The 24108-nt window shown below is 36.8% G+C and overlaps 1 protein-coding gene across 7 annotated transcripts in view; it reads left to right on the forward strand.

Moving 5' to 3' along the window:
* The first annotated feature begins 12717 nt into the window (after positions 1-12717).
* The window catches only part of LOC105700721, a 42279-nt gene continuing 30888 nt past the window's right edge, over positions 12718-24108 (forward strand). Inside the window, exons 1-2 of one of the 7 annotated variants that reach the window (XM_012426859.2) lie at positions 12718-12924; positions 19590-23120. In XM_012426859.2, coding sequence (XP_012282282.1) covers positions 21504-23120 — 1617 coding nt within the window. In that variant the 5' untranslated portion in view covers positions 12718-12924; positions 19590-21503. Of the gene's footprint in view, positions 12925-18253; positions 23121-24108 lie in introns of those variants that run through there. The other 6 variants (XM_012426861.2, XM_012426862.2, XM_012426856.2 and 3 more) reach the window with 6 other exon arrangements.

Below are 24108 nucleotides of genomic sequence, written 5' to 3' on the forward strand. Positions count from 1 at the left end.
AAATAATTGACAAATGAACTTAGGCCACTTTCAAACTAAACGGCTCAAATAACGTTACATAAAATTACATTAATAACAATAAAAGTGTGGGATACAATTAGAACTGTATGCGAAAATCGAAAATGATATTAAGTAAAGAATAAAAAAAAGGTATTAAACGTTGGTCAATTTACCCCGTAGGACAACTTATCCCGATTTTCCCTACTTTAAACACCTTATCACTTTGAACACATATTACAACAATCTATAAATACAAGGAGAACAATTACACTCAGAGAAATTTACAGTTATCGTTACTCAAAAAGTGGGTGAAATACGACCCCAACATAAAACTTATTATTATTTCCACATGCTGAAATATTGTTCTGATAACTAAGTAGATTAACTACGTCGACTTTGTAACGCCAACTATTGCAATTTTATCGTATTATTTTATTAGGGTGTCCCATAAGTTCCTTCTGCACCATGCTAGGATTGACTCTAACTGGCTATGTTTATATAAACATGCAGGCTTATCTATTAGCCGTCTATGGCATCGGTTTCAGTTGTCCCAGAGCTTCTTTAAAGTACGTTTTGTTGGTGACACAGTCTCTTTTAAAACTTTTTTCTACACCGTTTAATATGGATAGCCAAAGGCATCATTTGCGGCATGTGATGCTTCATTGCTTTAGCCCCTTCACTTACAATATCGTGTGAGGGACGTGGTATATCAATCGGACCAAACGTGAACAAAACGAGTGAAAGACGTGGTATGTCAATCGGGCCAAACGTAAACAAAACGTATGAGAGACGCGTGAGACTTTGAACGTTCAGCCAAACCGTGAAATGGCCCGATGTATGACCGACACTTTTGTTGTTTATGGCACGCGCTATTGGAATTTAAATCGTAAGGCAAGGGTTTAAAAACGATAATGGTGCAAAGGATACCGAAGATGAGATTTGTACCGTTTACGGGAATGGTGCTACGACTATTAAGACCGTCCGCAATTGATTTAAGAGATTTAGAGCTGGCAATTTTGAATTGAAAGATGAAGACCGCAGCGGCCGCCCAGCATCGACGGATACGGACCTTATCAAGGACATGCTCGCTGAAAATCCGCGATATAGTGTGCGCGAGATAGTGGATGCCACTATCATTTCCAGGACAACGGTACATAATCACTTGATCAGGATGGGATATGTCAGTCCATGTGAAGTTTGGGTTCCACGCCTATTGACGGAAACCGGCCTTATAAACAGCGTCTCTACGTGCGATTCGCTTCTTCAGCGGCATGAAAGAGATCATTTCTTAAAGAGGCTTTTCACTGGAGACGAGACTTGTATTTTATATCAAAATCTGCATCGAAAACGCACTTGGTCCAAGGACAATAGACCTGCATAGACCTGCAACTGACGCAAAGCCTGGACTTCACCCGAAGAAAGTTCTTTTTTCCATTTGGTGGGTCTGGAAAGGTGTTGTCTACTACGAGCTCCTTCCTCAAGGTGGAACCATCAATTCTGCCAAATACTGCAATCAGCTTGATCAATTGAAAGCCGCCATGGTAGAAAAACGGCTAGAATTGTCGAACAGACGAGGCGTCATTTTTCATCACAACAATGCAAAACCGCATGTTGCATTGAATGTACGACAAAAGCTGTTATAGTTTGATTGGAACGTTCTACCGCATCCTCCGTACTCCCCAGATCTTGCTCCATCCGATAATTACTTGGTCCCGTCATTAAAAAAAATCTCTCCGTGATAAACGGTTCCAATCCGTAATCGAAATAAAAACGCACCTCGAAGAATATTTTGCAAGTAAGCCCCAACAATTTTGAAAAGAGGGAATAATGAGGATTCTTGAGAGATGGAAGAAGGTGATAGAGAAGAACGGTTCATATATAACGTAGCGTAAGGAACGTGGGTAATGGTTTTTTTTTCTTCAGTCTAGTCAGGGTGACTGCAGGATTCTGGTTGTTCTGACATTGGCATGGTGTCGGGTGGCGCCCAATGTGGAGGAATTTTACCATCAATTTCAGAACGTAAGAGTATTTTCGACGATCCCTCTTCTCTTTCTCTTCTTCCCACTGCCCCACTTTCTTCTCCGGGGAGGGACAGTGCGTCTTCTTGACGTGAACCGTGTATATAGGTACTTGAAACAGTGAAGGGGAGTGGCATCACGATTTAAATATAAAGACCAGTAGCGGATCATATATATGAATGATCGACCATCTGTACCGCTTGCGGGAAAGCCACGCGCCATCTATTGGTTCTGTCCATGGACATAGGGTTAGAGGGACTGGGCATTTGCCCGCGGGGTTGAAATCGAGGGGGGAGCAGTCGGCCATATTGGCATGTTCAAGTGTCGAAAACCACGGAGTCAAACGAAGTACTGAATTAAACGTGATAAATTGTAAATTTTCTATTTTGTTGTCCTCAAAAAGCGATTAATATTCCGTGTGGTTCGTAGTTGCAAAGAAAAATCTGGGAAGGCGAAGAAAAGGAAGCAAGATGAACCGTTGTAAGACGAACAGTGTAACTAGAAGAAGTGGTTCTTTTTAAATTTAGCAACATTATTTTTCATTTTGAAAAAGTAGTGACAAAAGTACGATGATGTATGTCAGAATATCTATGAGTAATTATTTATTACTATTAATTGTAGAGAAACCGATTAAAAACCTAATCTAAACTGTAATAGTCACAGCTTTGGGTTTCCAATTTCGTTGTTTCTTTTCTTCATTTTACTCTCAATGTACAAAGTAGAAAGACCAACTCAAATCTCGCATCACGTTTTGACGTGGTTATATGGCTGTCCCCTGCCTCCGTCTCATGGTTTTACTCCTCGTGTCTACGTTACCATCTTATACCCAGCCTCCTTTATTCCTATGTTTATGGTTCTGTCAAAACTAACTAGTAATCATGGCAACGGTAAAAAATAAGTTTCATGTTACAATCGAATTTCACTACATTTTTGAGTAACAGTAACTATGAAAAGTATGTCGTGTCTAATTTACCACAGTAGTTTAACTAACCGACTTTGTTACTTTGCGATAATCATATTTCTTTGTAGAAATAAACGAAATATTTCGGTTACAGATACTTTGTTTATCATATTTGATAGAACAGGGAATATTTTAGCATAGGGTACTATGTTTAGTATTAATTCTATATTCGGTTCCTCTTAGAAAGGAACCCTTACAATCGTAACCAATAACTGTAGATCTACCACTGAAATAATAGTAAGACTAATCTAAAATTGCCACATATTATCATAATGTGATTTCAACATCGCAAATTTCTCTCAGTGTACGTATCTACTACTCCTACTCTCGAGTTTTTGAGGAAACTCTAAGGATGATTCCGTGCTTAAAGTGTCTTCCTGACAAACGTGTAACTGCCTTGCATTTAATCCTTTAACGGTGTAATTTTTTTCATGAAAGCGCCTATCTCGTTGCATAATTAAAAATCACGTGATGACGAGTGTACTCGTCAAACACAGAGTAAATACTTTTCGATACCGAGATCTAAAAACTCTTTCTCGGCCCTTGAAAAGCAGCAAATGAATCAAAATGGTTCCCTCCTCTTGAAGATATCGTTCCGCAGACGCTTATAAATTTGACCCGACCTTCGCGTAAACACTTTTATAATAAACCTTTTAGCTAGAAACACGAAAATAAAGTAATTATCTAGAGGAGTTATTTTCACTACCTCAAAGAATAACTCAAGTGAAATAGGTAGCTTGGGGTGTCTGTTAGTGGCAATAAATACACCTACTATAAATTGAAATTAATTATAATCAAAATGGAAAATACTACGGGTTAAACTGTTTAAAAAATGAATAATTTTATTGTTAGAAAATTAGCCCTTTGCACTCCGTTGTTCCCTCTGAGGGGACATTTTAAGTCTAGATGGGATGGCGAGGAGTGCAAAGGGTTAATTAATGTAACAAGTGTTATTAATACAATTGAAAAAAGTCTTAGTTTACAAATGGACTATTCTCATAAAATTCTCGACACATGGGGTATAACCCATAAAAGAAATATATTTTTCACTTCTTACAAAAAGTGTAATTTTTATAACAAAAAGTATTTCATTTGTTCACAAGGCGTCATTACCTCAAAAATAAGCATTTCGTTAAGACGAGTCAAACGCTATTAAGGTGTTAAAAGACGTTTTTACGTGCATTTTGAATACATTACCGTAGGGAGGGAACCGGAACTCCAAGTTTCATTCATCTCTAGTACATGGATCTGGACATAACCTAGTCTCATTGTTCGTCCTGGATGACGAATGCTATATCCAGTTCAAAGTTGCCGAGTACTTTGAATACTGTAAATGCATATTGTATTACCAGTAAACACGGAAAAGACAATTACTGCGTATTTACACGTACGCAAAACGAGAGTACGTGCCAGATTGGAAGAAAGGGAGAGACGTAACTACATACGTATAAAAATCTATGCATTCGGGAATCTAATCACATGAGGAGATGCGATTGCAGTTGATATTCCAGGCTGTAAGAATGGTGTATATCGGATCTGTTACGGTGATACGATAATGACAGATATGAGACGTGTCGACTGTATCCTTAGACCAGGCTCATGTAACATGTACATACTAACCTAATCTAACCTTCGTGTCCCAATTATCACTCAAGGTATATATGACTACATGTGTTGTGTATTTATGAACGTTTGACGACACTTGATATCAATAATTAACAGTTAGTGCAATGAAAATAAGGTCTAGGTTATTATATTGATACTGTTAAGACAATTATTAGCATTTATTAAGTACCTTGTTTTTCTCTCTGTATGAGTACTTTCGCAAAACGCATAATGGTATAATATACAATATTATATTTAAATTGGAACAAAAATGATTTGGGTGAGAATATCGTCTACTGTTACGTCTGGAGAATGGAATGGAGGGGATATTTCGTGTATGGAATATTCGTATGTGAAAGGGGAAGCGAGACCTACCTCCCGCGCCCTCGGTACAATCGAAAGTATAATAGGGATAGTAATTTTGTGGGCCTCTTAGCGAGTCCTATGTGGATTTGTCGATATTGGTGGAGGTGTATATTACGAAATAAAGAAACGAGAGTTCGATTTACTTCGTTTATTTGGTAAAAGAGTCTGAGGAAGATTTATAAAAATGACAAATCGAGCGCGTGTGCGTGTTGTGCGTGGGTGTCACGAGTGTGGGTATCTCTAAATATCTTGATTCATTTTCTGAACTGCGTCCGTCCGTTGCCATCGCACTGAGTACGCGAAGTGAAACTGACTAGAAGTCGATGCGAAAGAAGAGTATTGACGATAATCTCAAGGAAATCTCTCGAAAATCTGACTAATGATTGAATCTTTACAAAAATCTGAATCTCATGAAAATCTTACGAAAGTCTTTACAAAAATCTGACGAATTTTTACGAAAATCTGAATCGTATGGATATCTTACGAAAGTCTTTACAAAAATCTGACGAATCTTTACAAAAGTCTGATTGAAATCTCTCGGAAACGTAGTCTAAAATTTGACTGAAATCTAACAAAAAAGTGTAAAAGGTGTCACTCGCTGCTTAAATTCTAACTTATATAGGGTTTCTACCCCCGACGTTTGACTCTTGAAATTGTGGTAGCGGGGCATGAAAATGCTTTTAGTTTCAATGGTGGGGTTTGGAAAAAAATCTCCCATTGGAGAAAAGAGTTAAAACCACGTCTTAGGGAAAGGAGTAGGGTTAGAAAAAATCTCTTATTGGAGGAAGGAGTTGGAAAATATGTTCTAGGGAGAGGAGTAGGAAAAATCTCCTATTGGAGGAAGGAGTTCGGAGGACAAAATTTGGGAGAAGCATCCTCGGGAGAGGGAAATTAACATTTGTTTTTCTAGGAATAAACTATTTATGTCGCCGTTCTACCGGAATTTACGAGCTCGCCTGTGCAGGGATGGTATCAGTTATCGCGGGGACCCATTTTCCTAAATATTATAAATGTTACGAGGAGTAGCTCTGGCCTCAAAGTCTTCGGGACCTCTTTTGACTTATTTATTATTTACGTAATGGTCAGGTTAGCCGATCACGAGAACTAAGATGGGGGGCCTTTGGTTATCTGGACTGAAAAGAAAGGATTATAGATTCGATAAGTTTATTGCCTTGAGGAAAGACAAATCCTGGGTCGCCCGGACTAGTTCGATACGTGGGCCGATGCACGCGCAGGGAGCGTTACGTGAGACGTGACACTACGCCGAAACCACTTTTAAATTTGGAACATCTTTTCGTTTTTATCCAATTTTTTTCTAATTTAACCAAGTCAAGTACAGCGGATCAGCATAAGCGTTTTCAGCAAAGCAAGTTGCAATGAAATGAGTAGTCGAATCTTCTTAAGCGTATTGGACCGAGTTTCATATGTAAATGCGGCATTACACGATTTCGTGTGCGATTTATTTACTCAAGAAGCTTTAAACTCACATTCCTAACAATTGCAACACGTTTGGTACGGTTTCGAGGGTTCTTAACGTACGTAATTCCATCGTCCGAATAATTACACCTGTATGTGTGACACTCTGATAAACCTCGCGAGCCTGGATGGACAGTTATTGATCGGCATATTTAAAACTTCCCTTTTATGACGAAAGAGAAACTGAAAGAATTTATTGATTTGGAGAAATTCAATAAGGCTGATGAAATCGGAGGAAGGAAATCCTGTCTATGGAATTTTTTCTCGGGATTTCATTCAGGACCATTGCGGAGTTATACCACTGGAAATTATTCGCGGTATTTCATCGGTGACGAGGCGCGATCCGCACACAGAGAAGGTATGACAGCTCTGGAATGAATTCGTCGAATTTCTTTAGGTCTAGTTCGAATCATAGTGGGTATCATGAATCGTCGTCAAAATTCCGCGTCATGAATTTCGGAAGCAAATCTTAAATAAAGAGCCATCCCTAATTAAGAAAATCGTTAGAGTTTCGTGTCAAAGATTCTTTATGCATAGACATGAGTGGAATATTAGACATAAACGAATGATATCATGACCCTCTGATACCATTGCGTATTAAGGTGATGTGAATGTGGCATCAAAGAGGTCTCGTTTATGAAACTTTTCATGGAACTGGGTGTACCGAATCGTTTGAAACTTGACAATGTGAATATGAAGGCTATAAAGAAAGTCCTGAGACCCATAACAATTCAATTTTTTGTATAAACTTGTTTATAAATATTTTTGAAGTCTTTTATAAAAACTAAAATTTCATGAGTGTCAGGACCTTCCTCATAGCCTCCATATTCACGTTGTGAAGTTTGAAACGATTCGATACACCCAGTTCATAGAAAAATTTCATGAACGAAGCCTCTTCGATCACTTTCACGTCACCTTAAGTAAAGAAAAGTAAAATTTCCCTGTAACTTATCTACAATGAAGCTGCTACCGTTTAGATGTTTTTACAATGCTTTCGTTACATCTTGAAATAAATTTGAGGAAGTGAATCGTTTATGTTTCTCTTAGCATATATGTATAAAAATGTAGCCAAATACATTTATCTTTATTCAAATAATTGCGAAAATAGCTCAAACTGCTCTCTTCCCGTGAAAAGATCAAATCATCTATTTGTGCCAAATATAGTAGAACATTCATTCCATTAGAGTCTTAGCTAAAATCTTTTTGCCTAATGTCACGGTACATTTGGTTTCACGTATGTCATATGTACAAGATTTTCTGCTTCCTCAAACCGAACACAAATATTAAATCTATTATCGAAACAAATAAAAAAATTTGAAACTAAATTTGAAAACAATATTTTATTTGGCGAGCACCAAAATGATCATATGCTAGGAGTATACCTCGGGTGCTCGCCAAATAAAATATTGTTTTCAAATTTAGTTTCTAACTTTTTTATTTGTTTCGATATAGATTTAATATTTGTCTTCGGTTTGAGGAAGCAGAAGATCTTGTACATACAACATACGTGAAACCAAATGTACGGTGACATTTTTCGTAAAGATTTTAGCTGAGACGTTAATGGAATGAATGTTCTACTATATTTGGCAAAAATAGATGATTTGAACTTTTCATAGGAAGGGAGCAATTTGAGCTATTTTTACAATTATTTGAATAAAGATAAATGTATTTGGCTAAATTTTTGTACACCAAAGGTGTTTTGAGGGGCTTAGATATTTTTTATTTCGATTATTTGATGAAGAAAACGAGATAATTTTTTTCTGGGGGGCTTTGCCCCCCAGCCGCCACCAGCACTTCGCCTCTGGACCCCAGACTTTGCAGGACCAATAACTGTTATCGGTCTAACTGTTAATTATTCATAAAAAATAAGATATTAGAATAAGATATTATCTTTCTATATTTAAAGTCATGTTTTCTATGCAAACATTTAGAAGAAATTGTTGAACTTTGGCACGACGGAAACCGTAATATCCCCTAAAAAAGGCATCAAGATTGTAAAATTTGCAAGGCACACGTTTCTTCGAAATTCGACTCGCAATATTTCTAAAACTACGACAAATACAAAAAAAAATACATAGAAGTAGTTTTATAGAAAATTAAATTCCTACAACAAATGTTGTTCACCGGTACCTTACATATTTCTTCGAAAAATTGACATTACCGTTGTGTCAACAGACATTTTTAACTAAATCCATTATATCTAAAAAAAATATGCCATATACGATAAAAATGCATATCACCCTTCTTGTAGGGAATAATATTTTTTGTCGAAAAGATTATATAAAATTTTATTGTATCTCGCACAGTATTCGAGATTTTTTAAATAATTAAAATATCAAAAATCAAAGAAAATAATTAATATCTCCGAAATTAATTGAGATATCAGCTTTTCTTTTAAGATGATGTTTGTTCATATCAAACACAATCATAATTAAGTGTCAAACCTTGGCGCCACGAAAGCCGTAGTATCCCCAAAAAAAGCGACTTGAGCAACTTTTGCAATTAGTTGGAGATCGAAATTGGTTACGTTTTTGTACATCGAAGGTGTTTTGAGAGAATTAGATAAATCGCGTGGATTTCAAATTTCACTCAGGTCGACTAAATTTCGCGTTAGTTCCACCGCAGATTGCGATTCAGCCGCGGAATGTTTCACGGAAACAATCTCGTTCGGTAATCCACGTTTTCCGTTACTCCTTAGGAGGCGGTCTAATCCTTTTCCAGCTCTTGACCTTCTTTCGCAGATCGTATTCACCACGAAAGTGCACCAGGTTAATCGTACAACGTTCAAATAACCGAGTCTCTGGCAGTTTTTCAATCTTCCATCACCGTTGCAGCTAATAACTTTCGGAACGCTATGTAGTAATGCAGGATTGCCTTGTAATTGTCACATGCAATGCTTTACCGCCACGAATGCGGTTCAAGTTCTACAATTCAATTTCGTAATCTTAGGCCAAGAACATTCTGATTAAGGCCTTTTTGAAGGCACAATTAAAAGTACTCTGTCATTAGAACCCCAAAAAGGTTATAAGTAATAATTTAAGATAATATTTCAGGCGAAAATGCCATTGGATAGTAAAACTGTCAGTAAATAAATTTCTAAGAAATACGAAAGGATCGCCAGTACCTTTCTCCATGTAAAGTATACATACAACGAAGGTGTTTTGAGGATATTTCAGTCCTTTTTGTAAAAAAATGTTAACGTTTATTATTAATAATAAAATGGGCAAATGTATCTGATATCTTCCCATAATATCAAAATATAATTACTACAAACATATAATTTGATANCACTACTTCTTGTAAAAAAAATGCTAATGCTCTATTTTTAATAATGAAATCGGCAAATGAATCTGATACATTCCTATAATATCAAAATATAATTACTACAAACATATAATTTGATAAAAAGTTACTAAAAATATGTATATTTCGTAAACGCAGTATATATAAATATATTTTTTTATATTAACACCCTCAACATTTTGAATGGCACCATATTTTATTCGCCAATGTAAATTTTAAAATTCTAATGTCAAATTTAGACTTAGCGACCACAGAAATCCCGAGAAACCCATTTTTATAAATATCCAACCATTTTTTCATTTTTGTCCGCCATATGGATCTACCATTCAGCATTTTAAAATTTTGTTTACAGATTTGAAAGCAATGACCCTAAAGATTTGGAGAAATCATTCTTTCGAACAAAATTATTACAGTTTTAAAATTTTTTATCCGCCATTTTGCGTTTTAAATTCTGTTGTCAGATTTGGCTTCAGCGATCTCAAAAATTTCTGTCCGTACTCAGACAAGTTCATCGCCACTACCACTCAATATACTCGAAACATCTTGCTAGTGGGCATTTAATTTTCTTCACTCGATTAGTGTAGTTGTACTAAAGATCGATGAACATTTTATTATACACGAAACGCTTTGTTCAATTTTTTCCTTTTCTATTTAGACTTAATTCCGCGACCACCATTTCTGTTACGCCCTATATATATCGTATATACACATCTCATACATGTTTAATCTACGTCACAGATATTCATTCGGTACATATATGCATCGTATACATTGGAAAGAAAATGAAATTCATAACGCTTTATGAGCCAAGTCTGGCTGAGAACTTGTTCAGTACAGCTATGCAGACAAATCCTGCTGTTTTTGACACAGACAAATATTTTTCCATTTGTCTGAATTTGAACCGGGGCTCGCGGGTAGGAAGCAGGAACGCTAATCAAGATGCTACCAAAGCCTATGAAAAAATAAATATTTTTCGGACTTATGAAGACCGCTCCGCTACTTCTCGATGGGTGCTAAAGATACTTATTGCATTTTGTTGTAAACTTAGTTAATGGAATGAATGTTCTACTATATTTGGCAAAAATAGNGCCTATGAAAAAATAAATATTTTTCGGACTTATGAAGACCGCTCCGCTACTTCTCGATGGGTGCTAAAGATACTTATTGCATTTTGTTGTAAACTTATTCTTAAAAAAAAAACTCGTGAGTGATTGTAAAATTAAGTCATATAAAAAAGTGTAATAGTATGTTATAAAATCATCTTTTTATTTAAAAGTGTACAATAAATGTATACCGATTCACTTTTAAGATATTACATTCGAAATTTTAGTACAACCTTATATATTAAAAGTGCATGGATTTTATGAATATTATTGAAAGATATTTCATTTAAATGTGCACAATTTTTCACAGTGTAACTACATTATTATGAGCTGTGAAAGCTGAATGTGAGCTATCAATTTAACGTTTTCTAATAGTTCAGATTTCCATATAGGTTATCTAGACTTCTATGATATATGTACGGAAAGTATAGGCGTGAAAAAGATTTACATATATATTCATGGGATGTTTTTATTATGTATATCATAGATAATGTAAGTTTTCAATACTTATGTCCTAATTTGTACGTCCACTATATTATACTTCATATGGTGCCTGGTAATACATCATAATTTACACAGTGGTAAAAAATCATGATGTATGGTCACCAGGCAAAGAGAAAGTAAATAAAAGATCAGAGTATGGATGAAATTAATAGTTTTATCAAGTCGGGATTTATAAATAAACATTAAGTATGTATGAAAAATGTTAGGTTACATGAGGTGTCTTTTTATTTTTCTAAACGTCTTTTAAACGATGTTGATTAACCTATGGTAGATGTCTACTAGAGTTATTATAAATTTTGTATGCGTCAAGAAATAAGTAAATATTAGTAAATCAATAGTGGATATATAATTTTCATCTACAATAGACGTAGATATTTATACATATTTTTTAGATATTTTTTTAGGCGGATGATAGACGGTATACATTTGCTATACCTATAGACCTAATTTAGACGATTAGTTTACGTATATTCCACTTGATGGGTTGCTGGGGTTATGCCAACTTATGATGCCCTGTAGAGATTCTACACAGAAAAATTTAGCAATCCAAGTTAAGTCTTACATTGATAAGTTGGCATCTTACATAGCTCGTCTGGATCCGGTAGTATATGGGTACTAACGCTAAATGTTTGTAATAATTAAATGCAGTGCTAAAGTATTGCTACAATCTCCCTAAAATCTTAAAAATAAACCCGGTATCTTAAGATCTGGAAAATGAAACCATTTATAAATACACTTATACCCGTGATTACCTACATGTTATGTGTTTTCAATCGCCAGGATTCACTTAAGTAGAAGAAAATTAATATTATTTTAAAATTTATATTACCGAATCTCTTGGTTAATGTACAGGTATGTGCGCTGGGTTGTAATAAATAAGCTATTTATAGGCCTAAGTAATTAACTTTATTTTTCAGAATTTTTTTTTTAATTTGACTGTCAATGCACTAGAGTGATGCTTAACTTTTGATATCTCTTATATTTATTATATTCTCATAATTTTTCTCTTTTGTTGAATGTATCTCCGCGGCCATTGGCCTGTGGATCAAATTCAGCGCTAAGTATTCCCGTATTTATTTTTAAAATGAAAGAATTGTAATATTCAAATAGTGAAGCCATTCATATGGTTGTCTGCCGTTACGCGCGTTATCACATTGTTACACAACCGTCAAGTGATCCTGTCACAGACTTTGGTGTAACTCGTACCTGCCTATTTGGAGTACTTCGTTGTTTTAAATTCCGTTAGAAGACGCATCGGTGTTCACGGAGTGTAGATGTAGTCTATTTTTTGTTGGGAACGACGTCACCGCGGCACCGGTTCGTGCATCGAGCAGCGATGCGACTTTGCGATAGGTTGTGTAACCAGGCCTGAGAGCTGCGTGCGCGCGACGTAATCCGGATACAATCATTTGTCACCGTTCTGACAATGTGATTCTCCAGTGTGGAGTGGTTCGTTCTTCGGGCATCACGCGTCTCCTCGGATGGATACCGAGATTTACGTAATGTTTAACGAGATCGGGGATCCGTGTCGTAAACCAGCCTCCTGGTTCGGGAAGTGAACTGTTAGATCCAGCAAGTTGAACCGAAGGTAGATATTGACGTGGTAAACTCGCGCAAAAATATTGTATATTGCCAACACGGGAAACGTTAATGGAAATTGAAAGAAATTTACCTGTTATTCGAGAACCGGTTCTAATATTTCATGAAACGATAAATAATAGTGATTATGAAAATACGATAATGCATATGGAAATATATTGGCTCGTAACTTGTACAGGTCTGGTTTCCATAAGAATTTTCAAAATTCTGTATTAAGTTTCGGAGCTAATTAGATGGTGTGGTCGGTTTTTATATGTTGTTGGTTATTCATTGTAATTAAATTATAAATAATAGTAAATGTGAGAAGATAATAATAAGTATTGAACTGTGTTCATCGATACTTTTTACAAGCCTTAAATTCTTAAGAGCTTTCATAACTTTTAATTAGATTTCAGGGCTAATCAGATGGCGTGGCCAGTTTTTATACATCATTAGTCATTCATTGTAATTAAAAGATAAATAACTGTAAAAATGAGAATATTATAATAAATATATTAATACCACTCATTAAAATTTCTAAAAATTACAAATTATCTTAAGAATTTTTCATATTCTGAGTTCATCTGTGAGGCTGTTTAAATAGTGTGACCGGTTCCGACACTGTGTTAGCAATTTGTTGATAATTCTTGGGGATGGAGTTGTTTCTCCTTCCGGCATCGTGTGTCTCTTCGGATCGGTGCTAGGATCTACGTAATGTGTAACGAGATTGGGGATTGGTGTCATAAATCAGCTTCCGGATTGAGAAGTGAACTCCTAAACCCTGTAAGCTGAAGTTAAGGTAGATATTGGTGTGGCAAATTGATTAACGGCGTACAAATATTGTGTATCGCGAACTTAATAAACGTTAACGACATTAACCGCAAAATTATTGAGGATTGTTTTTAAAATTGACGAAACGATGAATAACAATAAATACATAGACATGCGACCATTAATTATTTTCCGAAATGTTAAATCGTACCTAACCTTTCAAATTATAAATTGATAAACAGCTAAGTTCAATTTAAAAAAAATTGTTGGAAATTCTGTTTAACGATGTTGGCTGCCAAGAACAATGTCGAAGATTTAAAAATAATAACTCAATATTTAATATACCCCGAAATGATCAATTTAAAATTAGACAAAACTTACGCCTCCTAATTAGAATTGAAACGCCAAGTCGGAAAATGGATTCCTCAATTATTTTTAGAGTCAATTCCTCACCTAATTATTTACAGCGAAACAAGTAACGAGAGGTTTCGCGTTACATTTTGTAAGGAACTTGTCATACAATAGTTATTTCGCCTTCTGATTAAGTTTTCAGTATAGTCTGGTTTCTACGTCTAGCATTACCCGATCGATATTGAAATCTATATAGGGTGTTACGAGATCTTTAAACACTTACGGTGAAAGAACATTTCTAGTCAGGAAATGGGGCTAGCTGAAGGCTCGATGGTGCCGAAGAGATTGATTTCCCGATACGTAAATCAGAGGATTAACCTGGAATTCTTGAAACCTCATCAGGCCAATAAACGTCATCCCTTTTACTATTGACATGTAAACTCCAGCCATATGGGGAATTTCCTTTTAATCTGTTCAACCATCAAGGCGTACCATCTGGATCTGAGGGAAATTTAGAACAATAATCGTGGATCACTTTTTTAATAACTTTTAACGCAAATTGGTTCTCGTTCAATGCATCTCGTTGCTATCTTCGTTTAGATATCTTAGTGCAAGGTGCTATTTACCATAACCGGCTTTACTTCTGGAAACGTTGCTCGGTTGGTGCGTCAGAAATCGGTAATAAGGACTGGTTGTGAGGATTTTCATTTCGAAATACATTACTAGAGGATCGTGATAAAAATTACGTGATTTTCAATGATCACCGGACTGTCGTCTTGATCGTAGAAGCTTAAAGAAATTTCGCTGTTTAACGATCGGCCATTTTTACGAGTTGTTAACTAATGCCACTAGTTTTTGTAACATTTTTTCTCAAACGTCGTCACAGGATGGTGCATCGAGCAACTACGTGACTTTGCTCCCGTCAGGAACAACAATTTCTAAGCACGATTCAACCGTTCATTAGTGTCTATGACGCTGGAATAAAAAACTTCGTTTTTCATTTTAAAGAATCACGAAGATCACGAAGGGCTTTGCCTTTGACATTAATAAAGAGTGAGATGATGGAACAAGTGCGGTAACTGATTTTTACTTCGCCAAATGTAAGCAAAAACTATACAAACAACATTGCTGCTGACTTTAAAGTCACTTTCTACAATACTCGAAATAGAAGGGAACAGTAGTTGGACTTAAATCCTTGACACTCTGAAATTAAGAGAACAAAAAATAAAAAAGAAATGAAGTCAGTACGCCAGCGAATTTCAGAAAATTTACCAACATATTTCGAGAGAATTTTGTAGGCTAAAAGTGGAAATTTTAGGCTGATACAGTCGATGCAGGCAGTAAAGTAGGAGGATTTAATTCCCTCTGGTGGACGTCGACCTTAAAAGTCACTAGCCCCTGTCATCCAGGCGAAGTCAAGCGACAAGTCGTAGCCACAAATCGTTCCTTGATCTCGAATTCTATCGTGCAAGACAGTATCCTCTAAGCTGTACAACAGAACGAACATTATTTTATTCGGCTCTCATGAAATGGTATTTACGAAGATTTGAGTCTTTCGATTATTATTCCTTATTTTTTTTGCCAATAAAATTATTCCGTGGTGTGATAAATATAATGTTTAATAAAGAAGTTCTGGTAATGACACATGTTTCCATAGAAATGAGAAGAAATTATTAACAAAGATTTATAGTAGTGAAGTGACGAATTAAATCGAGTATTGCGTGCAAGAATGTTTTATTTACAATTACATATTTTCATTTAGTAATTTGTATGTACTTCTAATCGAAGATCATAAGAATATACGGGAGGGATGCGGTATTTGGCTATGACTGATCGACAGACGTACGAGTTTTACGCATGTGCTAAATGGTATAATGCGTTTGTTTTACATAATTCTGGCGAAATGCGTGCGAAGTGTTTGCGTATACAATGCATTGTGCGTGGTCGTTTTTCAAGTGCCGTCATTTAATTTGCTTTGCTGAAACACCCGATTACTAGTATTTGCTGAAACGTTAACAAATTGGGTTCTTACTAACAGAAATGAATATAAATTATTTTCCCTTCAAAAGAAATCGAATTATTTCGGCTTGGCCGTGTACGGCCATTGGTTGCGCATTCCAAGGTTCGTACGCTGTAAAAACACCGAGAACGATAATTGACGGAATTAATTGAATTAATAGAACCTATTGAGGCCGTTCAGTCCCCTTTCTCGATTGGATGCATTTGTTTGTGCTCTTTGCAATGAGCGTTGAGATGGAGTTCCTGTCAGATAAATTCAAAGTTCAAGAATTTGGACCACGCACAAGTTTAAATAAAAGGACAATAACAATATATTATACTAATAAAATCATAGACTGAGTACAATTTGTCCATGTGAATTTGCGGTACAATCGCGTGTCCAGGTTACGCGCTAAGTCCCAGTGCGGAGACAACCATCCGAGTTGTTTGAAGTCCTAGTTGAGTCTAAATCTTAAAAAATGGAAAGTTGCATTCTCGCTGCACATTCTTTCCTTTCCTTTGTCAAGACATAGGAAGGGATGCACTTGGAATGCTGAGCCCTGATTGGTTGACTCTTGGTTAATATATCTAAAAGGTTCACTTCTCCAAGACGGCACAGACTTCAGACTTCCTGGAATCCTTGAGAAAGTCCGCGTTGTCTGCTAACCATACGATACCCATTGGAAATGCGTCGCCGTGCTAGATCCTGAAGTGACCACTTGGAAACCTCACTGGTCGGAGTCATAAATCCCAAATCCTTCCATTAACTATTTTTAACCACGTGCAGGACACTTTCGAGAAACGTGCCCCGCACTGTCCATGACCAAGCTGCTTAAGTGCTTAAGGCTATATGTACTTCAGGCTACATCACTCCAATCAGATGATTCAACAGCATTATTAAAATCGATACCTTTAACGTGCCTATTAAGGCCGATTAACTTTCGACCGCGAACACCGATCTAAAAGTTGCCAGCACCTGCAATTGAAGCCAAACAAAGCGGACTGCGAACAATTCGTTAAATTAGTGCCCATCTGATGTATGTACCGAGTAATCGGAGCACCTACAAATTGTTCTGCTTGTGATTTGCAGCAATAACTCAATGTGCTCAATCTTACAGGAATTATCGGCCCGATCAGTTGCAAAACGGCTGATACTCGTGAAGTGATCAGGCACCTTTTGTCGTTACTTGTGACCAAAGCAAAATCATGGACAGTGTCAAATTCATTTCAAAGTAATTAACAATTATCCATAGTTGATCAATTACCTCGCGTAACAGATATTTCTAATTCAGTGTGGTCAAACTCTTGATGGTGTTCAAATTTTCTAAAATATCCTAAATAATTCAAGACTTTTACGTTAATGAAATAGGAACGGGATCCAGGGTATTAAAAAAATTGCTTGAAATTTCAGAGAAATTTACGCCTACTTTTATACAATGATGGCAGGATAATAACGAGAGTGATTATCAGGAGCGCCGAAGCGATAAGGCTGTCGCTCAATGTATCAAACGCGTCGACCTTAAAAATCACCAGTCCCTGAAAAATTAAAAGTAACGAAGTAGTGTTCTTTGTGAGTAAAAATAATGCAATTAATAGGGTTAAAGAGAAGCGCAAAGAAGCATTTGAAAACGCACCTCCTTGGTAACTGTTTGGATAAATATGTGCTTTCTTGCTCGGCGTTTGAGAACTGTACGTGGTGTTGTGAAATCGAACCAGTGGCACTGTGGATCTTTACTTTAAAAGATAAGACCGGTGAGCCCGAGTCAGACTTCATTCAGTGACAGAGAAATACACGGAATTTAGGCGGTGAATCACGAACCTGATAAATTTCGGGCTGTCGATTGGGTCTCTGTGATAAACGGCAGGCAAACGCAAACAATAGGTGTAATTGATGCGCGTATCGAAAAAACAAGACCTCGGGCCATTCGCATTGACTTTAAAAGTCAACAGTTCCTGCAATATATATTGTTCACGTAAATAAATCACGCTGAATTAGCTTAATCAACTACTACTAAACGATAGAATTCGAAGACATTTTTGAAGTGAAAATATGGCACGGTAGTATGTATAAGTTCGAACGTGGTGAAAGGGATCCTTTTCGGAAAGTGAAACGCTTTTTTAACAGTTAATCACTGTTTACATTCATAATTGTTTATTAGTATTAATACAATTTACGTAAAGTTTATTTTTACAATTGATTGCCATTTAAATTCATTTTTATGTGTTAGTATTGAGATAATTTTCATAAACATTTTTGTTGGCGTTCGTGCGTTATTTTCTGCGTTAATTATTAACACTTAACGTGAAATAAAAATAATGAAAGTAAAAAATACATATAATCATGCCTAAAACAACCAATATCAAACGCGTAAGGGCACTTCCTGAAGGAATAATTATGAATGATTATTAATGTCCAATAAGTCTCTTCGACTTAAAAGTTTCATTTGCAACGCGCGTGACGGCCACATGCCGATCTTTTAATTCAATACAGTTTACAATATAATCTATGATAAAATAATACAATAAACAAATTCAGCGGTGACAAAGCTCACTTTTAACCCAAAAAAGGAATATTGAAATCGGAACGAAATATACATAATTGCGAGAAAATTGTACCATCGGTCAAAATACAGCCGCTCGTCGGCGGTAAATGAAAACGCGTCAATTGGCAAGTGATGTGCGTCGGCCTTAAAAGTCAGCAAGCGCTGCAGTCGGCCTGAAATGAAGCGGCGCGGCTCGGCCGTGAACAATTCGTTATATTGGTGCGAGGTTTGACGTACCGGCACGGTACGTACGCGAGCAAATTGTTTACGTAACGCCGGTATAAGGCCTGCTCGGTGTTGGCAAGTTCGGTACCAGTTTCGCGCGCGAGTTACGCGACCAGCCGCACAGTGTCGCGTTGCGTCCATAGCGAGTGATCCTCGATCCTCGATTTTCGTTCCTTAACCTGTTAACTGCGAAATTTACTATAACGTTACGGGTTACCGACGTGTGTACACATCGAACGCAGTTAACTGGTGAAACTCAGTTTCTCATCTTCGATTGGTAATCGCGATCGCGCCCGATGCGTATGCGTAGACGATCGCAAACGTGTCTCCACGATCGGCACGCCTTTAAACCTTACGTGACGGTCCGCGCTCGTTTAAATTCGATTTGGACCGCTATGAGCCGTTGTCTCGTGAACCGTTCGAATTCTTCGTCCCACATACTTCATGTGGCCTGAGAAGAGGGATGCCGATTATGTTAACTGTGCCTAAGAAGACGGGGAGGCAGATGTCTATTACCATTTCTGCATAAATGTAGGAAATGTTGATCAAAATAAATTAGATTATTGAATATAAATTAATATAAAATTAAGTGAAGTAAATGAAAAAAAATATATGAATAATACGAAAGGGAAGGGATATTATGGCATTGAATAATTGCGTTGGTGATCGTGACAGTTAATTTAAGCCAATGCCAAAGATCGGGGTGACTCCTGACGAGCGTTAGGGATTAATTATAAGAAACTATGAGTGCTACTTAATATTGACAGATATTTGTTACTGTTTTTAGATGGATGGGTAGGGTATAAATAAAAAGGAGGCCTAATAAGTGGTGTAAAATAAAATAAAATAAATGGAAAATGCTAGGAAAGGTTGAAGAAGAAATATGGTGATTCAGTCATTAAGAGGTAATAATTATGAATGGTAATCTTAGTAGACGTCAAAGACCAAGATAATTCCAAGACAAATGTAACGTGACGTAAGACGAATTATAAGAGACTATAAGTACAGCCTAATGTTGACAATCGTCATTGCTTTCATTAATTTTGTTCTTATCTGAGCAATTAATTTTTTTTTTAATCCGTCGCATATAAATTCCGCGACTTTTGTAGAACTTTAAATTCAGAGCCGTTATTAAACGGGAATCTAAATGAACAATGTTTATAAATTTATGCAATTCTTTCGTTCAGAAGATTTTGTATTGAATGTGATTCTTTGATGTATTAAGATTCCAGATGAAGTGTACATATTGTGAACCTGAATCCAAAGCTGCGATTTTGATATCAATAAATTAAAAATCTATGTCCTGTCTACTTAATGGGAAAATGAAGAAAGGTGGTGCACAGTAAATGTACCTATTAAACCGCGAAATTCTTGTTGCAAATCACTACTCTTTCATAAACAACCTCTTGTAAAGTTCGAAATAATCGATTATAAGTATCTTGTCTATAGCGAGATAATAACTTTCTTTAAGTGTAACATTCCATTCTTATAACAGAGTGTTATGTTTCCAAGTTGAGAGTATTCTATACATTATATAACTTTATATTTCATTTTCTATCGACGTGGTAATAACTAAAAATTGAAAATATAGAATCGTGTAGTAAATCCAAAGAAGACGTGGAATTTAATTCTAAACATCAATACCTCCTTCGATGTCCTTTACGTTATTTTTTTAAATGTTACCTTCATTATTTCGCTTTCCTTCCTATAAACGGTAAGGTGCACAAGGCATTTTTCCCAGTACAATGTTAAAATAAAATATCACGTATTGCAGAAAGGAACGGTGTTCGAAAAGAACAGTTAATGGAAGCTCGAGTACCGGAAGTGATTATAGACATTTAAAAAAAAAACACGGAGTCCAGAGCAATTTTACCTGCGTCCTTGTGGTGAAATATGAAGTCACTCATTATCTCTAGTTGCTGGTGTAAAGGAGTACTCAATACGAAGAAGAAGACAATCACATCGACAAGAGATGACACAAGCCGATAAATGTATAGATGAAAGATGTTCGTCACTGAACAAACTGGAACTACTTTCGACGATTGTTTAAGTTTTGCCGCACCTTGCGAGTCTTTGTCATCGTAGAATTCTGCTAGCAGTCATTCGATCAAAAGAGAATACAAAAGTGTGATTGTTGAAATTCAAACTCGTCCAGAAACGGATTGAAAGTCGAAAAACAAGGTCAAGAGAAACTTGGAATTCTACATAAAAGTAATATCTTCGCATAATACAATTGACTTGGATATATAATTTGCTGAATTACCAGAATAAAATTATCTTATCCGCAAGTATATCTGTGCCTTTATCAATGAATATACTCCGTGATAGTTCAAATACCATGCTGGAGCAGAGACGAACTAACAGTCGTCGTTTCATAGCTTGACAAGGGCAAAAAGAAAAGTAGAATTGTAAACCTGTATAGTATACATAGTACACTTGCATTCAATTGGCTACACGTGGAATTGAGATTAAAATATCAGTGAATATATCTATGCTTGTATGTCGTAATATACATCATGATAGGTGAGATTCCAACTTGTGCAAAAATAGATTAAGCCTTGTTTCGAAATTTACAGGGTCGAGAAGAAAGTTGCTTCGGACATTTAATTCATTGAGATTGGTGGAATCCAGTGAGCTCATTAGTGAAATATATTCATGTCAGTACCAGTGAATATACAACGATCTTCATGATATATATAATATGAATGAAGTAAAGCAAGTGTGGACGAGCTTGAGATCACCCAGATCCTCTGCTCTGTTTCCCAGCACAAGCTCAAGTACTATTTGGTACGACGTACCATTACCAATGATAGTGCACGAAAGGGAATTTCAGGAACAGGCGATGGCCTCTCAAAAGAAATCCGAAGAGACCTCCGAAAACATCAAAGCCGAGGGGACAGGCAATTGTTCCGATGGGACTACGTTTCCAAACGAGGTCTTATACCAGAACAACGTAGAGGCGGCACTAAACAGTCTCACCAAGGTTTGCACTCACCCCTTGAAGAGGAATGATCAATCGGACGATGAAAAGATCTCGAAAAACACCACTGAAGACGTCAAAGAAATGAAAGAAAACGCTGGTAGAAGAAGACACAGCTCCAGTGTGGAATTAACAGCAACTTCTTCGGTGAGGACCGATAGCGAGGGTATGCCCGTACTAAGCTTCAGCTTCCTGAAAGCCGAAGAAAGTGCCAAAAATGCACGGATCGTCCAAGGAAATGAGGACGTCAAGGACGAGGTCAAAGATAAAAAAGATCTGCAAAATGATTTATATGACTTCCCTAAAAGCAGGGAGAGGGTTTCTAGCGATGGATTGTCGTCACCTAGTCACGCTGAGGGTTCCAAAAAAGAGAGGAATCTCACCAGGGAAGGTAACTGTGGAGAAGCTGGAACGCACCATGAGGACATCGTGGAGAATGCAGATGACGAATTGTACGATGTACCAAAGCTACATGTAAGTCACGAGAGTAGAGTCAGTGCCGATGACATTTCATCAGAAGATGTGACAAGTGCTGGGAAAAAGAACGATGACGTCCATAGAGGCTCTCAGCTGAAGTCTAGGTCTCTTCATGATGTAACCTCGATTTCAGGTTCGATTTCTGATTCCGAATGCTTGGAGCACCGATCGTTCAGCGGAAAACACAGGGAAAAAAAGCTGAAGAGGCAAAAGAAGAAACTAGGAAAGGCTTGGGGTAAAATGCGGAGCTGGCTAAGGGAAGAAAAACTGAGACTGGGTGAAGTGGTGAACAAGCACGCAAGAATGCAGGCTGTGGGTGCTCTTCGAGATGTTGAGTTCAGTCAGAAGATCATGAAGAGGGCTCAAAGCTGCTCCTACGATTTGACCAAGACCAGGAGACTCGTGGTGGGTTCCATCACGAGGGTCGAAGAGTTTGGGCTGTCTTCGGTGTCCGAAGAGGGTAATGCCTCAGACCCTGAGAGACCGGAAGACTGTTCCTTCGAAAGGATCTCTGGAAAATCCCCCGATCTCGTCGAGGTGCATCCTTTGGAAAGTGCAGATGAGAGATTTTCGAATCGGGATGAAGTGAAGAATCCGTCTTCGAAGCTGCTCAGAAAAAAAACTGTTAGCTCGGAGAACGTTTCGTCTGAAACCAAGATGAACCTAACTCCGATATCCTTCAGCATGGATGAGTTATCAGTGGATCGCAAAAGAGACGAGGATAACGAACGAGTTACCGCAGTGGATCGAGAAAGCAGAGAATTGACTGGAAAAACTGGACCTATTAGGAAGAGGATGCTGGGTTCCATTCGAGGACTCATGGCGTCTACTCATCTCCTGCAGACTCATGATGCTGAAGAGGTATCCTCTGAATTTCTTTTTATCCTATGATTTCCTTATTTTCATTTATAGTTGAATAACTTCCAAATGGACGAATACGATGACTTTTTATGTATTCGAACATTTTTCCATAACTTCAGTGCTATAATGAAATACGTAATACCTTTAAATTAACAAAAAGAAGGTTGAAGATTTAAATGAAATTGAAAGGTCACTCATACTTGGTTATGCATGCAACATTATTCATCGGTCATTGTCCTCATGCAGAATGTATGTATCCTTCTTATTTATCAGATATAAAAAATATATGTAAAGAAATAGACGTTTGTCTAAAGCCCGTCAACCATAGGTCAGTAGAACATAAAACCAGTAAGAAACGCTCTGATAAAAAGAACCGTTTTAATTTTCTTATTAACGAACCATTTCAATGTTCGACAAATTTATATCAATTCATTAAGATTACTTTTCACAATATTCTCATATTTATTTATAACTGTTCAATTTAGTTGTTTTAAGTTGTAAATAAGTAGAGTAATACTTCATACTATTGTTCTGTACTTTATTACTGGAAAAAATGGAAAAATATTTGTTCACATAAAAACCATAAATCTTAGTTTTTTGTTATTCCAACTACTCTACAGAGTAGTGACATACGTTAATACACAAACTCAGACGATGTATTTATAAAATGAGTTAACATGAATACATCAATCTGAATACAGCAAGTAGCTTCATGTGTCGGGATCTATACTTGTTTGTACATTACTTGGTACCGGGTATACATACCAATATCTGTAAAATAACTTTCGAAGATACGAGAATTGAAAGTTATCGCGAGTGTAGACGTAGGTATCTATACTCGCATATCAACCTACTTATTGTTGGTTGTTAGATACGCAGATACAAGAGGTGCGAACCTTCGCGGAACAGCCTCGCTAAGGTCGAGCATTTTAACACGTTGCGTGGTTTTGAATCGACCGACTTTGGATCGAATCACGATTCGAGATCG

This window comes from Orussus abietinus, unplaced genomic scaffold (assembly GCF_000612105.2).
Source record: "Orussus abietinus isolate OABI.00-Male unplaced genomic scaffold, Oabi_2.0 scaffold417, whole genome shotgun sequence".
Taxonomy (NCBI): Eukaryota; Metazoa; Arthropoda; class Insecta; order Hymenoptera; family Orussidae; genus Orussus; species Orussus abietinus.